At 51.7% G+C, this 21732-nt stretch overlaps 1 protein-coding gene across 5 annotated transcripts in view; it reads right to left on the reverse strand.

Moving 5' to 3' along the window:
• Positions 1 to 943: 943 nt before the first annotated feature.
• The window catches only part of SLC37A4 (solute carrier family 37 member 4), a 135647-nt gene continuing 114858 nt past the window's right edge, over positions 944 to 21732 (reverse strand). For all 5 annotated transcript variants that reach the window (XM_075327453.1, XM_075327448.1, XM_075327449.1 and 2 more), the window contains one exon: positions 944 to 14127. In XM_075327453.1, coding sequence (XP_075183568.1) covers positions 13961 to 14127 — 167 coding nt within the window. In that variant the 3' untranslated portion in view covers positions 944 to 13960. The remainder of the gene's footprint in view (positions 14128 to 21732) is intronic.

Below are 21732 nucleotides of genomic sequence, written 5' to 3' on the forward strand. Positions count from 1 at the left end.
TTGCACGCCGGGAGTGATTGGGCCGGACGTTACACGCCGGGAGTGATTGGGCCGGACGTTACACGCCGGGAGTGATTGGGCCGGACGTTACACGCCGGGAGTGATTGGGCCGGACGTTACACGCCGGGAGTGATTGGGCCGGACGTTACACGCCGGGAGTGATTGGGCCGGACGTTACACGCCGGGAGTGATTGGGCCGCACGTTACACGCCGGGAGTGATTGGGCCGCACGTTGCACGCCGGGAGTGATTGGGCCGCACGTTGCACGCCGGGAGTGATTGGGCCGCACGTTGCACGCCGGGAGTGATTGGGCCGCACGTTGCACGCCGGGAGTGATTGGGCCGGACGTTGCACGCCGGGAGTGATTGGGCCGGACGTTGCACGCCGGGAGTGATTGGGCCGGACGTTGCACGCCGGGAGTGATTGGGCCGGACGTTGCACGCCGGGAGTGATTGGGCCGGACGTTGCACGCCGGGAGTGATTGGGCCGGACGTTGCACGCCGGGAGTGATTGGGCCGGACGTTGCACGCCGGGAGTGATTGGGCCGGACGTTGCACGCCGGGAGTGATTGGGCCGGACGTTGCACGCCGGGAGTGATTGGGCCGGACGTTGCACGCCGGGAGTGATTGGGCCGGACGTTGCACGCCGGGAGTGATTGGGCCGGACGTTGCACGCCGGGAGTGATTGGGCCGGGTGTTGCACGCCGGGAGTGATTGGGCCGGATGTTGCACGCCGGGAGTGATTGGACCGGATGTTGCACGCCGGGAGTGATTGGACCGGATGTTGCACGCCGGGAGTGATTGGACCGGATGTTACACACCGAGGATGGGCAGTGTAGTTGGATGTTATACACAGAAGGGCAATTGGACTGAAAGTGAAGCCAGACTGCAGTGAATAAGACCCGTGTCCAATACGTTTCTACTTTTATGAATATTGCCTGGAATTAATGACCAATCACATTTGTGCACTCTTTATTGTCAGAATGTATAATGTCACAGTTATTGCCTGATTTGATGTACCTGGTGCCCCCTATACACAGGCATGTCCCACGTTCCGGTATCGTCCATGTGCAGGTTATTCAGTATTTATCGGTGGCTCGTGGTTCTCCAGTTATATCATTACAACCTCCGCAATGTGCAGAGTCCAGTTAATAAAATATATTAGAATATGTTACACTGCAGCTAAAATCTTATTTTTTATCAGGTGTGAAAAGCATCCAACACTTCATATAGATGGGCGCCTTCTGCCCTTGTCCATCCATATTTGATAAAAGCAAAAGAAGCTGTGTGTGAACGCACCTTAATGGCCCTCCATAGGACAGGTGGTAAGTTACTGGTCTCGGGGGTCCGCCCGGAGGGACATCTCCAGCCGTGCCATTCACCGTATGTGAGTATCCCAGTGGTCTGACCCCGGCTATCAGTAAGGCTGTGTTCACACATCCATTTTTCGCTGTGCGGCACAATCCGGTAAAAGGCGGAAAGAACGGATCCGGCGTTTATTGCCGCCGGATCCGTTCTTTCCACCATAGACTTGTATTAGCGCCGGATTGTGCCGCATGACCTTGTGTTGCATCCGGCTTTTGCCGGATCCGGCAAAATTTGATTGTTTGGCGGCCGGATGGAACACTGAGGGGAACGTTTTTTGTCTCCAGCGAAAAACCGCATCGCATCGGATCCGGTGCCATGTTTTATAATGGAAGTCTATGGACGCCGGATCTGGCACAATGCGGCACAAAAACGGATACGGCGCCGTACGGCGTGTTTTATAATGGAAGTCTATGGACGTCGTCTATGTCTATGGAAGTCTATGGATTCGGCGTCCGTATCCGTTTTTTTGCTGCATTGTGCCAGATCCGGCGTCCATAGACTTCCATTATAAAACACGCCGTACGGTTTTTTGAACTGAGCATGCTCAGTAGCACAACGGATCCGTCAAAAACCGGAAGGAACGCATGGAGAAAACTGATGCAACAGATCCGTTTTTTTCGCCGGAACCGTTGCATCAGTTTTTTTGCCGGATTGTGACGGACGGCAAGAAACGGATGTGCGAATGCAGCCTTAGCTCTCCATCCAAATTATAAACAATTACAAATGTCTTAAGGTAGAAGACGCTCACCGCTTCACTTCATATTTTCATTCACTAAAACATCTTTACTTAATGGTTTCAAGCAAAAATGTTGAAAAACTTATATTAGTATTATATAAGTTTTCATTATACAAAAAAAATATTTATTTGCTGAAATCAGAACTCTGGTTAAAGAGAAGAGTCATCAGAAAAGGATTTATCATTTAAAAATCAGGTTTTTAGGTTAATTATATATAGAATTTATCAATGTGGACAGCAAAAAGGAAAAGGAGAAAAAAAGAAGAAACCTTGCAATGTCCACACTGGCCACTAGGCCTAATACTAGACTCATACTTACTGTGTTGTACATCAGTCTCGTCATCTCTGTAATGATAACCCCTCTATATACAGTAGATAATACAGGAACCATTATTCACAATAAGTGATATCACAGCTCGCCTCCTCCCCTTCCTGTACAATGACTGATAACACCTCTATATACAGAAAATAAAATAGGATCCACAATTCACAATAGGTGATGACACAGCTCACCTCCTCCTCCTTTACAATGACTGATAACACCTCTATATACAGTGGATTACATAGGATCCACCATTCACAATAACATATCACAGCTCACCTCCTCCCCTCCTGTGCACTGACTGATATCTACTGTACATAGGTGTGTTAACACAAGATCCATCATTTACAAAAACTGATATCACAGCTCACCTCCTCCTACTGTACAATGACTGATAACACCTCTATATACAGTAGATAACAGCTCACATCCTCTCGTCCTGTGCACTGATTTATATCTACTGTAGTTAGAGAGGTTAACACAGAATCCACCATTAACAATAGGTGATGTCACAGCTCACCTCCACCATCTCCCTTCACAAGGACCTTTGTCCAGTTTGCTTAGATAACAATAATATACTAACAAATATGGTCTGAGTCTAATTCCCAATAGGTAAGGTCACAGCTCATCTCCTCCTCCTCCTGTACAATGCCTGATAACACCTCTATACATAGTAGATAACATCAGATCCACCATTCACAATAGGTGATGTCACAGCTCACTACTCCTCCTCCTGTACAATGACTGATATCTACTGTATATAGATGTGTTAACACAGGGTTCATCTTTTACAATAGGTGATATCACCTCTATATACAGTAGATAACACCGGATCCACCATTCACAATAGGTGATGTCACAGCTCACATATCCCTCCTCCTGTACAATGACTGATATCTACTGTACATAGCTGTATTAACACAGGATCAATCATTTACAATAACTACCGTGTTTTTCCAAAAATAAGACACTGTCTTATATTTTTTTTGACCCCTAAAAAAGCACTAGGGCTTATTTTTGGATGAGGTCTTATTCTTGGAGAAACACGGTTGGGGGTAAGTTTACCCCTAAAAAAAGCAGATCCCCCCCACTTCCCAGGAGACTCATACTCACCAGACCCGGACGTCTGCGTGGCTTCCAGGTCCTCCTGTGATCTATGGTCAGTGCTGCACGCTGTCCTACCCTGCTGCTAGCTGACACGCTGACACACACAGAAGTTCCCAGACACACACAGAAGATCCCATACACACACAGAAGATCCCAGATACACACAGCAGATCACAGATACACACAGCAGATCACAGATATACACAGCAGATCACACACACACACAGCAGATCGCAGATATACACAGCAGATCACACACAGCAGATAGCAGGCACACACAGCCATCACAGATACACACACCCGATCGCAGGCACACACAGCCATCACAGATACACACACCCGATCGCAGGCACACACAGCCGATCAGATACACACAGCCGATCGCACGCACACACAGCCGATCAGATACACACACCCGATCGCAGGCACACACAGCCGATCAGATACACACACCCGATCGCAGGCACACACAGCCGATCAGATACACACACCCGATCGCAGGTACACACAGCCGATCAGATACACACAGCCGATCACAGGCACACACAGCCGATCAGATACACACAGCCGATCACAGGCACACACAGCCGATCAGATACACACAGCCGATCGCACGCACACACAGCCGATCAGATACACACAGCCGATCACAGGCACACACAGCCATCACAGATACACACACCCGATCGCAGGCACACACAGTCATCACAGATACACACACCCGATCGCAGGCACACACAGCCGATCAGATACACACAGCCGATCGCACGCACACACAGCCGATCAGATACACACAGACGATCACAGGCACACACAGCCGATCAGATACACACAGCCGATCACAGGCACACACAGCCGATCAGATACACACAGCCGATCACAGGCACACACAGCCGATCAGATACACACAGCCGATCACAGGCACACACAGCCATCACAGATACACACACCCGATCGCAGGCACACACAGCCATCACAGATACACACACCCGATCGCAGGCACACACAGCCGATCAGATACACACAGCCGATCGCACGCACACACAGCCGATCAGATACACACAGCCGATCACAGGCACACACAGCCGATCAGATACACACAGCCGATCAGATACACACAGCCGATCACAGGCACACACAGCCGATCAGATACACACAGCCGATCAGATACACACAGCCGATCAGATACACACAGCCGATCACAGGCACACACATCCGATCACAGGCACACACAGCCGATCACAGGCACACACAGCCGATCACAGGCACACACAGCCGATCACAGATAAACACATCCGATCACAGATACACACAGCCGATCGCAGGCACACAGCCGATCAGATACACACAGCCGATCACAGGCACACACAGCCGATCGCAGATAAACACATCCGATCGCAGGCACACACAGCCGATCACAGACACACACAGCCGATCACAGATACACACATCCGATCGCAGGCACACACAGCCGATCACAGATACACACAGCCGATCACAGGCACACACAGCCGATCAGATACACACAGCCGATCACAGGCACACACAGCCGATCAGATACACACAGCCGATCACAGGCACACACAGCCGATCACAGATACACACATTCGATCGCAGGCACACACAGCCATCACAGATACACATACCCGATCGCAGGTACACACAGCCGATCAGATACACACAGCCGATCACAGGCACACACAGCCGATCACAGATACACACATCCGATCGCAGGCACACACAGCCGATCACAGACACACACAGCCGATCACAGATACACACATCCGATCGCAGGCACACACAGCCGATCACAGACACACACAGCCGATCACAGATACACACATCCGATCGCAGGCACACACAGCCGATCAGATACACACAGCCGATCACAGATACACACATCCGATCGCAGGCACACACAGCCGATCAGACACACACACAGCCGATCACAGATACACACATCCGATCGCAGGCACACACAGCCGATCAGATACACACAGCCGATCACAGGCACACACAGCCGATCGCAGATACACACATCCGATCTCAGGCACACACAGCCGATCGCAGGCACACACAGCCGATCGCAGGCACACACAGCCGATCGCAGGCACACACAGCCGATCGCAGGCACACACAGCCGATCACAGGCACACACAGCCGAACGCAGACACAACCGATCACAGATACACACAGCCGATCGCAGACACCCACAGCAGATCACACACACTCACATCACATCCAGCACTTATGGCAGCAGGGAATGAGAGCAAGTCACGTGTCCGGCTGCAGGTCCTGTTCATTGCGCTGCCTCTCAGGATTCTCCCAGCGAGAAGAGATCGGTGTCGCTGGATGAGGTGAGTGTCTATGCGATCCGATGTGTGTGCGATCCAATATTTGTGTGTGTGATTTGATGTTTGCGTGTGATCTGATGTTTGTGTGTGCGATCTGACTGTGTGTGCGATCCGATGTTTGTGTGTGAGATCTGATTGTGTGTGTGTGTGTGAGCTGATGAGTGCGGGTGTGTGATCACTGCAGGTCCTGCCGCTCAGTGTCGGGTGAGTGTAATTGCCGGGTGCCGCTGTCTATAATGAAGTGTCCTGCAGCATCTGTAACTTTTTTAGCTGCACGGACACTTCATTATTGATCCGCGACTAGGGCTTATTTTCGGGGGAGGGCTTATATTTAAGCCTTTCTCCGAAAGAAGGGAATTTTGTTTACTTACCGTAAATTCCTTTTTTTCTAGCTCTAATTGGGAGACCCAGACAATTGGGTGTATAGGCTATGCCTCCGGAGGCCGCACAAAGTATTACACTTAAAAGTGTTAAGCCCCTCCCCTTCTGCCTATACACCCCCCGTGCTCCCACGGGCTCCTCAGTTTTGGTGCAAAAGCAAGGAGGAAAAAGAATTATAAACTGGTTTAAAGTAACTTCAATCCGAAGGAATATCGGAGAACTGAAACCATTCAACATGAACAACATGTGTACACAAAAAAACAGGGGCGGGTGCTGGGTCTCCCAATTAGAGCTAGAAGAAAAGGAATTTACGGTAAGTAAACAAAATTCCCTTCTTCTTTGTCGCTCTATTGGGAGACCCAGACAATTGGGACGTCCAAAAGCAGTCCCTGGGTGGGTAAAATAATACCTCGTAAGAGCCGTAAAACGGCCTCTTCCTACAGGTGGGCAACCGCCGCCTGAAGGACTCGTCTACCTAGGCTGGCATCCGCCGAAGCATAGGTATGCACCTGATAGTGCTTCGTGAAAGTGTGCAGGCTCGACCAGGTAGCCGCCTGACACACCTGCTGAGCCGTAGCCTGGTGCCTCAAAGCCCAGGACGCGCCCACGGCTCTGGTAGAATGGGCCTTCAGCCCTGAGGGAACCGGAAGCCCAGCCGAACGGTAAGCTTCGATAATTGGCTCCTTGATCCACCGAGCCAGGGTTGATTTGGAAGCCTGTGACCCTTTACGCTGGCCAGCGACAAGGACAAAGAGTGCATCCGAGCGGCGCAGGGGCGCCGTACGAGAAATGTAGAGTCTGAGTGCTCTCACCAGATCTAACAAGTGCAAATCCTTTTCACATTGGTGAACTGGATGAGGACAAAAAGAAGGTAAGGAGATATCCTGATTGAGATGAAAGGGGGATACCACCTTAGGGAGAAATTCCAGAACCGGACGCAGAACCACCTTGTCCTGGTGAAACACCAGGAAAGGGGCTTTGCATGACAGCGCTGCTAGCTCAGACACTCTCCGAAGTGAAGTGACTGCTACTAGAAAAACCACTTTCTGCGAAAGGCGTGAGAGAGAAATATCCCTCATTGGCTCGAATGGTGGTTTCTGAAGAACCATCAGCACCCTGTTCAGATCCCAGGGTTCTAACGGCCGCTTGTAAGGAGGGACGATGTGACAAACCCCCTGCAGGAACGTGCGTACCTGTGGAAGTCTGGCTAGGCGCTTCTGGAAAAACACAGAGAGCGCTGAGACTTGTCCCTTAAGGGAGCCGAGCGACAAACCCTTTTCCAGTCCAGATTGAAGGAAGGACATAAAAGTGGGCAAGGCCAAAGGCCAGGGAGAAAAACCCCCCGCAGAGCATCATGACAGGAAAATTTTCCACGTCCTGTGTTAGATCTTGGCGGACGTTGGTTTCCTAACCTGTCCCATAGTGGCAATGACCTCTTGAGATAATCCTGAAGACGCTAAGATCCAGGACTCAATGGCCACAGTGTCAGGTTGAGGGCCGCAGAATTCAAATGGAAAAACGGCCCTTGAGACAGCAAGTCTGGTCGGTCTGGTAGTGCCCACGTTTGGCCGACCGTGAGATGCCACAGATCCGGGTACCACGACCTCCTCGGCCAGTCTGGAGTAACGAGGATGGCGCGGCGGCAGTCGGCCCTGATCGTGCGTAACACTCTGGGCAACAGTGCCAGCGGAGGAAACACATAAGAGAGTTGAAACTGCGACCAATCCCGAACTAAGGCGTCTGCCGCCAGAGCTCTGTGATCGTGAGATCGTGCCATGAATGCCGTGACCTTGTTGTTGTGCCGGGACGCCATTAGGTCGACTTCCGGCCTCCCCCAGCGGCAACAGATCTCCTGAAACACGTCCGGGTGAAGGGACCATTCCCCTGCGTCCATGCCCTGGCGACTGAGAAAGTCTGCTTCCCAGTTTTCGACGCCCGGGATGTGGACTGCGGAGATGGTGGAGGCCGTGGCTTCCACCCACATCAAAATCCGCCGGACTTCCTGGAAGGCTTGCCGACTGCGTGTTCCACCTTGGTGGTTGATGTAAGCCACCACTGTGGAGTTGTGCGACTGAATTCGGATCTGCTTGCCTTCCAGCCACTGCTGGAACACTTTTAGGGCAAGATACACTGCCCTGATCTCCAGAACATTGATCTGAAGCGAGGACTTTTGCTGAGTCCACGTACCCTGAGCCCTGTGGCGGAGAAAGACTGCTCCCCACCCTGACAGACTCGCGTCAGTCGTGACCACCTCCCAGGATGGGGGTAGGAAGGATTTCCCCTGCGATAAAGAAGTGGGAAGAAAGCCACCCCCGAAGGGAAGCTTTGGTTAGGATGTCCCAATGAAGAGGACGCAGGTGAAACTGCGCGAAAGGGACTGCCTCCATTGCTGCCACCATCTTCCCCAGGAAGTGCATGAGGCCCCTCAAGGTGTGTGCCTGACCTTGAAGGAGAGATTGCACCCCTTTCTGTAGTGAACGCTGCTTGATCAGCGGAAGCTTCACTATCGCTGATAGGGTATGAAACTCCATGCCAAGATATGTCAGCGATTGGGCTGGTGTCAGATTTGACTTTGCAAAATTGATGATCCACCCGAAACTCTGGAGAGCCTCCAGAGAAGCGTCGGGGCTGTGTTGGCATGCCTCTTGAGAGGGTGCCTTGATCAGCAGATCGTCCAAGTAAGGGATCACCGAGTGACCCTGAGAGTGGAGGACCGCTACTACGGGAGCCCTAACCTTGGTGAAAACCCGTGGGGCTGTAGCCAGGCCGAACTGCAGTGCCACGAACTGCAGTCGTTCGTCTCCTATGGTGAAGCGCAAGAAGCGTTGGTGCTCTGGAGCAACCGGTACGTGGAGATAAGCATCTTCGATATCGATCGATGCAAGGAAATCTCCTGGGGACATTGAGGCGATGACGGAGCGGAGGGATTCCATCCGGAACCACCTGGTCTTTACGTGTTTGTTGAGCAGTTATGGGTCCAGGACAGGACGGAAAGACCCGTTCTTCTTTGTAACCACAAACAGGTTGGGGAAAAAACCTTGACCCTGTTGCTGAAGAGGAACAGGGACCACCACTCCTTCTGCCCTCAGAGTGCCCAGCGCCTGCAGAAGAGCCTTGGCTCGCTCGGGAGGCGGGGATGACCTGAAGAATCGAGTCGGGGGACGAGAGGCGAACTCTAACTTGTAACCGTGAGACAGAATGTCTCTCGCCCAACGGTCTTTTACCCTTGGCAGCCAGGTGTCGCAAAAGCGGGAGAGCCTGCCACCGACCGAGGATGCGGATTGAGGAGACCGAAAGCCATGAAGAAGCCGCTTTGGTAGCGGCACCTCCGGTGGTCTTTCAGGGCGTGACTTAGACCGCCATGAATCGGAGTGCCCTTGATCTTTCTGAGGCCTTTTGGACGAGGAGAATTGGGACCTGCCCGCGCCCCGAAAGGACCGAAACCTCGACTGCCCCTTCCTCTGTTGGGGTATGTTCGGTTTGGGCTGGTGTAAGGATGTATCCTTTCCCTTGGATTGTTTGATGATTTCATCCAAACGTTCGCCAAACAATCGGTCGCCAGAAATTGGCAAACTGGTTAAGCGCTTTTTTGGAAGCAGAATCTGCCTTCCATTTCCGTAGCCACAAGGCCCTGTGGAGTACCACCGAATTGGCGGATGCAACCGCCGTACGGCTCGCAGAGACCAGGACAGCATTAAAAGCGTAAGACGCAAATGCCGACGTCTGTGTGGCTGCGTCAATTTGCGCTTGACCTGCTGATAGCTTGTAGCACCCATACGGCTGCAAATGCTGGGGCAAAAGAAGCGCCGATAGCTTCATAGCTGGATTTCAACCAGAGCTCCATCTGCCTGTGAGTGGCATCCTTGAGTGAAGCCCCATCTTCCACTGCAAGTATGGATCTAGCCGCCAGGCTAGGATCCACCTTGGGACACTGAGTCCCACCTTTGACCACGTCAGGGGAACAGGATAACGTGTATCTTTAAGGCGCTTTGAAAAAAACGCTTATCAGGACAGGCACGGTGATTCTGGACTGCCTCTCTGAAATCAGAGTGGTCCAGAAACATGCTCAGTGTACGCTTGGGAAACCTGAAACGGAATTTCTCCTGCTGAGAAGCTGACTCCTCCACTGGAGGAACTGAGGGAGAAATATCCAGCATTTGATTGATGGACGCAATAAGATCGTTCAATATGGCGTCCCCGTCCGGAGTATCAAGATTGAGAGCGGCCTCAGGATCAGAATCCTGATCAACTGTCTCCGCTTCATCAACCAGAGGTTCCCCCGCTGAGACCCTGACCAATATGAAGATGTCGAGGGGATTTCCCAGCGAGCTCGCTTAGTCGGTCAGGGGCTGGGGTCTGTATCAGAGACCTCACTCTGGGATCTATGAGACACCCCGGGGGGACCTTGCTGGTCCAACTGAGGGGGGCCAGGGAGCAATGATTCAACAGTGCCCCTGTGCTGAGATACCGGTCTGGATTACTCAGTGGATCCTGCCGGTAGCGGGGTCGTACATGCGGCGCAGGCAGCATAGTAAGCCTGTGTTTGGCACTCCTGCCTTTTATGGGCGCCATGCTGTTGTCTTCCCTGAGCAACACAATATATATATCCAGAATCCACTGTGTACCATAAAGTGTAAAGTATATCTTATAAACATATAATTTAAAATTACACTCCTGCAGAAATGTGGCTAGCACCACAGATGCTGCATACCCCCCGCTTAAAGCGGTTGTGAGGCTACCAGGGTCCCTGCTGGGTCTGTCAGAATTTGTCCCCCTCTGCAGCGTTCAAGGAGCTGACAGGAATGTCCTGAGGAGAGGAGGGAGCCGTGGGCGTGACCCAGAAAGTGCGGGAACTGGTGCCTGCACTGTGCACAGTGAGAGTGGTGGAGTATGCAAAGCATGCTCCAGCCCTCAGTGCTGCTCGTCCTGTGCAGCTTCCCGCCCTTCCCCTGCTTGTCAGGGCTGTGGGCGGGAGGAAGAAAGACTAGGCCGCAAAAAGCCGGGGACTCGAGTAATAAACGCGGCCGCCGTAAAAGCGCGGCCGCGTGGAAGTCCCCGGCGCACTACAAGTCCCAGCCGCGCCTCAGTGTTAAACATGGCGGCGGCGGTCAGCGCGGTAGTCTCCCTACATAAACACACTCAGCGATGCTGAGTGTGTAATGGCACATTAACCCGGTCAGCGCCGCGGTCCCCGATGCACTAGCACACCCAGCAATGCTGGAGTGTTGCTGTGCTCGGTCCCCACGGGGACACAGAGTACCTCCAAGTAGCAGGGCCATGTCCCTGAACGATACCCGGCTCCTATCCATCAGGCTCCCAGGAGTTGTGGATGAAGCCCGGTCTCAGTGCCTGGAGACCGATAGGATCCCACTTCACCAGAGCCCTGAGGGGGGATGGGGAAGGAAAGCAGCATGTGGGCTCCAGCCTCCGTACCCGCAATGGATACCTCAACCTTAACTACACCGCCGACAAGAGTGGGGTGAGAAGGGAGCATGCTGGGGGCCCTATATGGGCCCACTTTTCTTCCATCCGACATAGTCAGCAGCTGCTGCTGACTAATCTGTGGAGCTGTGCGTGCATGTCTGCCTCCTTCGCACAAAGCAAAAAACTGAGGAGCCCGTGGGAGCACGGGGGGTGTATAGGCAGAAGGGGAGGGGCTTAACACTTTTAAGTGTAATACTTTGTGCGGCCTCCGGAGGCATAGCCTATACACCCAATTGTCTGGGTCTCCCAATAGAGCGACAAAGAAATGCTGAAAATCCCTGCTAGGGCTTATTTTTGGGGGAGCTCTTATTTTTGGAAAAACACGGTAATAAGACCTCTATACACAGTAAATAACAACGGATCCACCATTCACAATAGGTGATGTCACAGCTAACCTACTCCTCCTCCTGTACAATGACATATCTACTGTACATAGCTGTATTAACACAGGATCCATCATTTACAATAACTAATAAGACCTCTATACACAGTAGATAACACCGGATCCACCATTCACAATAGGTGATGTCACAGCTCACCTACTCCTCCTCCTGTATAATAACAGATATCTACTGTACATAGCTGTATTAACACAGGATCCATCATTTACAATAACTAATAAGACCTCTATACACAGTAGATAACACCGGATCCACCATTCACAATAGGTGATGTCACAGCTAACCTACTCCTCCTCCTGTACAATGACATATCTACTGTACATAGCTGTATTAACACAGGATCCATCATTTACAATAACTAATAAGACCTCTATACACAGTAGATAACACCGGATCCACCATTCACAATAGGTGATGTCACAGCTCACCTACTCCTCCTCCTGTACAATGACAGATATCTACTGTACATAGCTGTATTAACACAGGATCCATAATTTACAATAACTAATAAGACCTCTATACACAGTAGATAACACCGGATCCACCATTCACAATAGGTGATGTCACAGCTCACCTACTCCTCCTCCTGTACAATGACTGATATCTACTGTATATAGATGTGTTAACACAGGATCCACAGAATAAGTGATGTCACAGCTCACCTCCACCGTCTCCCTTCACAATGACCTTTGTCCAGTTTGCTTGGATAACAATTCTATACTAACAAATATGGTCTGAGTTTAATTCTCCTAATATCCATGTAAAGAACAGAAGATAGGAGCGTGACATTAGGACTAGTGGTCAGTGAGAGAATTGTTAGATTTTGTAAAAATTTGATTTGAGAAATAAATTTAAAAAATCCAGAATTAAAACAAAAATAAATGTAACATAAAAACCTGATTTCAATTATAGATAATTTTTGGATGACACCTTCCCTTTAACTCCTGAGGCTATTGTGGCGGTGTGGGTGATCGTCATGTATATCTAGTTACAGTATCAATAAAACAGATATCTAGTAATACATTCTTCTTATGTCCTTCCATTCGGTCCAGGAGTAATAGTGCAGAACCGCTGAGAGGTGAAGATCCTTCATCAGCCGCTATAAATTAAATCCTTCTATAAATTGTCCATTATGCGCCATTTCCTTCAATTTCCAAAATGTATGTGACCTCTGAGGAGCAATTCCATCAATGCGACAGTATTATGGTGCCGATCTACGGTTTTCTTCATTTCCGTAAGTGCCATATTGCACGTTGGTCTGTACCGGGCGGATAATGTCTCGTGCATGAAATGTGGATGGACTACAAGATTTCACATTAAAATTAAAGGGGTTTTCCACTTTAGAAAATCCATTTTCCCTTTTTCGGGAATTCGGTGTTAATAGAGGGTCAGATTTTCATTAGTTGAGATCTGTTAGAACGAGGGTCTCTAGCCTTGGAGGACCCCGTAATGTCCTGCAATGGATGCCATGTAATACCCAATTATTCCTGTAGGAGTGCTGCAGGGAAACTGAACATTTCTAATAGGGCTATTAAAAAGCAGAGAACCCCTTTAATTATTGCAATTGAGAAACGCAGGAATCTGAAATGTTAGTTGACGCTTTTTCTTTCGAGAACTGAGGAAGTGGAGGATTTAGGAGACTGAATTTGGAAAGGCCAGATGATGACTTGCTTGGCGCACTTGGCCAATATTCTGCAGTAGTCAGAAATGAGCGCTACTGATAACTCCGAATGTTCCTCTCCTTCCTCCTCCGGATTTGTCTTTCCGTGCTCTTGCAGGTAATTAGAGGAGGGTTCTTGAACTGCGTCTCAATCAGATTTCTTAGGCAGGCGTCCCATCTTGGTCTGGATGTTCCTCAGCAGAAAGAAGACTATGGTAACCGCCAAGCAGGTCACCTCCGCCGCCCAGAACGCCGCGTCCCAGCCGTAATATTTGGCAACTGTGCTGAAAGGCAATCCGGCCAGAAATCCTCCAACTGTGAAGAAAAATGGAATCGTAAGCAAAAATGAGATACTATCCCCTTATATCAGTGAAGTCTGCTGCTTGAGGAGGTCTATGGAGCATCGAAGACTAAGGGGCACTTTGCACGCTGCGAAATCGCTAGCCGATGCTAGCGATGCCGAGCGCGCTAGTCCCCGCCCCCGTCGCACATGCGATATCTTGTGATAGCTGCCGTAGAGAACATTATCGCTACGGCAGCTTCACACGCACTTACCTGCCCTGCGACGTCGCTCTGGCCGGCGACCCGCCTCCTTCCTTAGGGGGCAGGTCGTGCGGCATCACAGCGACGTCACACGGCAGGCGGCCAATAGAAGCGGAGGGGCGGAGATGAGCGGGACGTAAACATCCCGCCCACCTCCTTCCTTCCGCATAACCGGTGGAGGTAGGTAAGGAGAAGTTCCTCGCTCCTGCGGCTTCACACAGCGATGTGTGCTGCCGCAGGGACGAGGAACATCGTATCTCCTATTGGTGCGACATTATGAAAATGTCCGACACTACACAGATCACCGATTTACGACGCTTTCGCGATCGTTTATCGGCGCATCTAGACTTTACACGTTACGACATCGTTACCGGCGCCGGATGTGCGTCACTTTCGATTAGAACCCGATGATATCGCAGTAACGATGTTGCAGCGTGCAAAGTACCCCTAAGAGAAGCTTCTAGGGGAGAACCTGTGTGGTATGGGATACAATGAAACCGAGACTCTGAGCAAAACCTTTATGTGATTTCCCCTTCAGGGCCATTTACACGCTGCGACATCGCTACCGATATATCATCGGGCTCACGGTGTTAGTGACGCACATCTGGCGCCGTTAGCGACATCGCAGCGTGTGACAGGCAGGAGCGACCTTAAACGATCGCAAAAGAGACAAAAATCGTTGGTATACGAGAGGTCGTTCATTTACCAAAAATCGTTGTCTCGTACGTAGAGATGTTGTTCGTCGTTTCTGCGGCATCACACATCGCTGTGTGTGACACCGCAGGACCGACGATCATCTCCTTACCTGCCTCCACCGGCAATGAGGAAGGAGGAACGTGGGTGGCATGTTCCGGCCGCTCATCTCCGCCCCTCCTCTGCTATTGGACGGCTGTTTTATGATGTCGCTGTGACGCCGAACGCACCTCCCCCATGAAGGAGGGATTGTTCGGCGGCAACAGCGACGTCGCAGAACAGCTACAGTATGTGTGTGTGACGCTGCCGTAGCAATAATGTTCGCTATGGCAGCGATCACCACATATCGCACCAACGACGGGGGCGGGTGCTATCGCTCACGACATCGCTAGTGATGTCGCAGCATGTAAAGCACCCTTTCCTGACCAAGCAAATTTTTATTTATTTTATTATGATTTTAGGGTTTTTTTTGTTCCAAGAACTATAAAGCCTTTTTTATATGTCCAATACGGGCATTTTATTTTGAGAAGTGACACCATTTATTTTACCATGTAATTCCGCTGTTGTTTTTTGGAGTTCGTTTTTATGGTGTTCATTGTGCAATAAAAAGTGTCAATTTTCCCGATCGCTACAATTCTGATAATACCAAACTGATAAGGTTTTTGTTGTTATTATTATTACTAGAAGGTGGCCCGATTCTACGCATCGGGTATTCTAGAATTTACGTATTGTGTAGTTCATGTATGATTTTTGTTATATATATATATATATATATATATAGATGTTGTTGTGTGTTGTTGCCAGTGTTTGTGTAGGGCGCTGTACATGTTCTGGGTGTTGTCTGGGTGTGACGGGGGGTGAGAGCGGTGTTGTATGTGTGTTGCGTTGTTTGTGGAGCGCTGTGTGTCTGTAGCGTTGTGTGTGTGTTGCGCGGTTTGTGTGTGTGTGGTGTGTTTTGGGGGGAGGTATGTTTTGTGCAATGTGTGTGTTGTGCGGTATGTGCGTATATTTGTGTGTGCCGCGGTGTTTGTGTGTTGGGTGTTGTGTGTGCGCAGCGTTGTCTGTGTGTGTGGGTGTCTGTGTAGGGCAGTTGTTTGTGGTTCCCAGTGTGGTGTGTTGTGCAGTGCGCGCGCGTGTGTGTGTGTTGGGGGGAGGTGCGCACTCCCAAACGTGCTCCATCCCCCATGCAGCGCACTCCCCATCGTGCTCCATCCCCCATGCAGCACACTCCCCATCGTGCTCCATCCCCTATGCTGCGCACCCCCCATCGTGCTCCATCTCCCATGCTGCGCACTCCCAAACGTGCTCCATCCGCCATGCTGCGCACTCCCAAACGTGCTCCATCCGCCATGCTGCGCACTCCCAAACGTGCTGCATCCGCCATACTCCGCACTCCCCATCGTGCTCCATCCCCCATGCAGCGCACTCCCCATCGTGCTCCATCCCCTATGCTGCGCACCCCCCATCGTGCTCCATCTCCCATGCTGCGCACTCCCAAACGTGCTCCATCCGCCATGCTGCGCACTCCCAAATGTGCTCCATCCGCCATACTGCGCACTCCCAAACGTGGTCCATCCCCCATGCTGCGCACCCCCATCGTGCTCCATCCCCCATGCTGCACCAGCATCAGCCTCCCTACCCGCAGCATCAGCCTCTCTGCCCGCAGCATCAGCCTCTCTCCTCCCAGCATCAGCCTCTCTCATCCCAGCATCAGCCTCTCTCCTCCCAGCATCAGCCTTTCTCCTCCCAGCATCAGCCTTTCTCCTCCCAGCATCAGCCTCTCTCATCCCAGCATTAGCCTCTCTCATCCCAGCATCAGCCTCTCTCATCCCAGCATCAGCCTCTCTCCTCCCAGCATCAGCCTTTTCTGTCCCCAGCATCAGCCTCTCTCCTCCCAGCCTACCCCAGCCTCAGCCTCCCCCAGCATCAGCCTCTCTCCTCCCAGCATCAGCCTTTTCTGTCCCCAGCATCAGCCTCTCTCCTCCCAGCCTACCCCAGCCTCAGCCTCCCCCAGCATCAGCCTCCCCCAGCATCAGCCTCTCTCCTCCCAGCATCAGCCTCTCTCTTCCCAGCATCATCCTCTCTCTTCCCAGCATCATCCTCTCTCCTCCCAGCATCAGCCTTTTCGGTCCCCAGCATCAGCCTCTCTCCTCCCAGCCTACCCCAGCCTCAGCCTCCCCCAGCATCAGCCTCTCTTCTCTCAGCCTCCCCATCCCAGCCTTCCCCAGGATCAGCCTCTCTCCTCCCAGCCTCCTCCAGCACGCCGTGCTCCTCTGCCGACACTCAGATCCGATCGCATACACACACCCGATCGCATACACTCACACACACCCGATCGCATACACTCACACACACTCGATCGCATACACTCACACACACCCGATCGCATACACTCACACACACACACACACACATTGACGATATTGCACATACGCGCTCATACTCACAACATCCGGAGATACTACATGCTTCTGGCCATGTGATCCTCCGGCAGGTCCTGGAAGCTCACAGCACAGTATCGCCGCCGAGAAGCAAGCGATATCCCAGGATGTTGTGAGTATGTGGATGCGATGTGATGTGTGTGTGAGAGTGAGTGTGATCTGATGTGTGTGTGTGTGTATGTGTGTGCTGTTATGTGTGTGCGTGTGTGTATGTTCCGCCGCTGCAGGACCTTGATGTGTGGATGCGATGTGATGTGTGTGTGAGGTGTGTGTGAGAGTGAGTGTGATCTGATGTGTGTGTGTGTATGTGTGTGTATGTGTCTGTGTGTGCTGTTATGTGTGTGCGTGTGTGTATTATTTTCCGCCGCTGCAGGACCTTGATGCGCTGGTAACTATGCTACCATGGTTACCAGCGTATCTCGTCCCCCGCTCGCACGGGAGCCCACACCAGCATACGCCGGCCAGCCCAGCAATGCGAGGGTATGTGTCGGCTGGTTTGGCAGCGTACGCTGATGTGGGCTCCCAGGGGTACAGTACTCACCTGGTAGTCGTGGCTCCGTGACCGTGTCGGTTCGGGGAATGCGTGGGGGAGGCGGGGCCAGAGCTAGCGTGCATTGCGTGAGGGGGGCGGGGCGTGGCCGAGTTGCCAATGCCTGCAGGGTGCCGGGGCGAGAGGCCAATCTGTGGGGGGGGCGGAGCCTGGGCAAGCGGCCGGCCAATCCGTGTGGGGGCGCAGCCTGGGCGAGCGGCCAATCCGTGCGGGGGGGGCGGGGCCATGGCGAGCCCAGCGGCCAATCAGCTTTGTGTCACCGTAAGGACACAATTTTGGAGCAAAACAGACAGAGACAGACAGAATAAGGCAATTATATATATAGAAGATTATTATTATTAATAATATAATATGTATTCATTTATATAGCGCTATTAATTCCACAGCGCTTTACATACATTGGCAACGCTGTCACAATCTAAGTTCCCTTTCTGTATATTTTTGGAGTGCGGGAGGAAATCGGAGAACCCGGAGGAAACCCACGCAAATCCGGGGAGAACATACAAACTTCATGAAGAAAATAAATATATGTAGATTTAGATTTTAGTGTTTAAAAAAAAAAATCAGAACTTTGTAAAAAAAAGAAATAAAAAAAATGAAGGGAATTTTGTTACTTACCGTAAATTCCTTTTCTTCTAGCTCCTATTGGGAGACCCAGACGATTGGGGTGTATAGCACTGCCTCCGGAGGCCACACAAAGCAATTACACTAAAAAGTGTAAGGCCCCTCCCCTTCTGGCTATACACCCCCAGTGGGATCACTGGCTCACCAGTTTTAGTGCAAAAGCAAGAAGGAGGAAAGCCAATAACTGGTTTAAACAAATTCACTCCGAAGTAACGTCGGAGAACTGAAAACCGTTCAACATGAACAACATGTGTACCCGAAAAACAACCAAAAATCCCGAAGGACAACAGGGCGGGTGCTGGGTCTCCCAATAGGAGCTAGAAGAAAAGGAATTTACGGTAAGTAACAAAATTCCCTTCTTCTTCGGTGCTCCATTGGGAGACCCAGACGATTGGGACGTCCAAAAGCTGTCCCTGGGTGGGTAAAGAATACCTCATGTTAGAGCTGCAAGACAGCCCTCCCCTATAGGGAGGCAACTGCCGCCTGCAGGACTCTTCTACCTAGGCTGGCGTCCGCCGAAGCATAGGTATGCACCTGATAATGTTTGGTGAAAGTGTGCAGACTCGACCAGGTAGCTGCCTGGCACACCTGTTGAGCCGTAGCCTGGTGTCGCAATGCCCAGGACGCACCCACGGTTCTGGTAGAATGGGCCTTCAGCCCTGATGGAACCGGAAGCCCAGCAGAACGGTAGGCTTCAAGAATTGGTTCTTTGATCCATCGAGCCAGGGTGGCCTTAGAAGCCTGCGACCCTTTGCGCTTACCAGCGACAAGGACAAAGAGTGCATCCGAACGGCGCAAGGGCGCCGTGCGGGAAATGTAGATTCTGAGTGCTCTCACCAGATCCAACAAATGTAAATCCTTCTCATACCGATGAACTGCATGAGGACAAAACGAAGGCAAAGAGATATCCTGATTAAGATGAAAAGAGGATACCACCTTCGGGAGAAACTCCTGAATGGGGCGCAGCACTACCTTGTCCTGGTGGAAGACCAGGAAGGGAGCCTTGGATGATAGCGCTGCCAGCTCAGACACTCTCCGAAGAGATGTGATCGCTACCAGAAAAGCCACTTTCTGTGATAGTCTAGAAAGTGAAACCTCCTTCAGAGGCTCGAAGGGCGGCTTCTGGAGGGCAACTAGTACCCTGTTCAGATCCCATGGATCTAACGGCCGCTTGTACGGGGGTACGATATGGCAAACCCCCTGTAGGAACGTGCGCACCTTAGGAAGGCGTGCCAAACGCCTCTGAAAAAAGACGGATAGCGCCGAGAGCTGACCTTTAAGGGAGCCGAGCGACAAACCTTTTTCTAACCCAGATTGCAGGAAAGAAAGAAAGGTAGGCAATGCAAATGGCCAGGGGGACACTCCCTGAGCAGAGCACCAGGATAAGAATATCCTCCACGTTCTGTGGTAGATCTTAGCGGACGTGGGCTTCCTAGCCTGTCTCATGGTGGCAACGACCCCTTGGGATAATCCTGAAGACGCTAGGATCCAGGACTCAATGGCCACACAGTCAGGTTCAGGGCCGCAGAATTCCGATGGAAAAACGGCCCTTGGGACAGTAAGTCTGGTCGGTCTGGTAGTGCCCACGGTTGGCCGACCGTGAGCTGCCACAGATCCGGATACCACGCCCTCCTCGGCCAGTCTGGGGCGACGAGTATGACGCGGCTGCAATCGGATCTGATCTTGCGTAGCACTCTGGGCAAGAGTGCCAGAGGTGGAAACACATAAGGGAGCCGGAACTGCGACCAATCTTGCACTAGGGCGTCTGCCGCCAGCGCTCTTTGATCGCGAGACCGTGCCATGAAGGTTGGGACCTTGTTGTTGTGCCGGGACGCCATGAGGTCGACGTCCGGCCTTCCCCATCGGCGACAGATTTCCTGAAACACGTCTGGGTGAAGGGACCATTCCCCTGCGTCCATGCCCTGGCGACTGAGGAAGTCTGCTTCCCAGTTTTCTACGCCGGGGATGTGAACTGCGGATATGGTGGAGGCCGTGGCTTCCACCCACATCAGAATCCGCCGGACTTCCTGGAAGGCTTGCCGACTGCGTGTCCCCCCTTGGTGGTTGATGTATGCCACCGCTGTGGAGTTGTCCGACTGAATTCGGATCTGCCTTCCTTCCAGCCACTGCTGGAAGGCTAGTAGGGCAAGATACACTGCTCTGATTTCCAGAACATTGATCTGAAGGGTGGACTCCTGCTGAGTCCACGTACCCTGAGCCCTGTGGTGGAGAAAAACTGCTCCCCACCCTGACAGACTCGCGTCTGTCGTGACCACCGCCCAAGACGGTGGTAGGAAGGATCTTCCCTGTGATAATGAGGTGGGAAGAAGCCACCAATGCAGAGAGTCCTTGGCCGTCTGGGAAAGGGAGACTTTCCTGTCCAGGGATTTTGACTTCCCGTCCCATTGGCGGAGAATGTCCCATTGAAGTGGGCGCAGATGAAACTGCGCAAACGGAACCGCCTCCATTGCCGCCACCATCTTCCCGAGGAAGTGCATGAGGCGTCTTAAGGAGTGCGACTGACTTTGAAGGAGAGCCTGCACCCCAGTCTGTAGAGACCGCTGCTTGTCCAGCGGAAGCTTCACTATCGCTGAGAGAGTATGAAACTCCATGCCAAGATACGTTAGTGATTGGGTCGGTGACAGATTTGACTTTGAGAAGTTGATGATCCACCCGAACGTCTGGAGAGTCTCCAGTGCAACAGTCAAGCTGAGTTGGCATGCCTCTTGAGAGGGTGCCTTGACCAGTAGGTCGTCCAAGTAAGGGATCACAGAGTGTCCCTGAGAGTGCAAGACTGCTACCACTGCCGCCATGATCTTGGTGAACACCCGTGGGGCTGTCGCCAGACCAAATGGCAGAGCTACGAACTGAAGATGGTCGTCTCCTATCACGAAGCGTAGAAAGCGTTGGTGCTCTGTAGCAATCGGCACGTGGAGATAAGCATCCTTGATGTCTATTGATGCTAGGAAATCTCCTTGAGACATTGAGGCAATGACTGAGCGGAGGGATTCCATCCGGAACCGCCTGGCGTTCACATGCTTGTTGAGCAGTTTTAGGTCCAGAACAGGA

Source organism: Anomaloglossus baeobatrachus, chromosome 11, assembly GCF_048569485.1.
Source record: "Anomaloglossus baeobatrachus isolate aAnoBae1 chromosome 11, aAnoBae1.hap1, whole genome shotgun sequence".
NCBI classification, from domain to species: Eukaryota; Metazoa; Chordata; class Amphibia; order Anura; family Aromobatidae; genus Anomaloglossus; species Anomaloglossus baeobatrachus.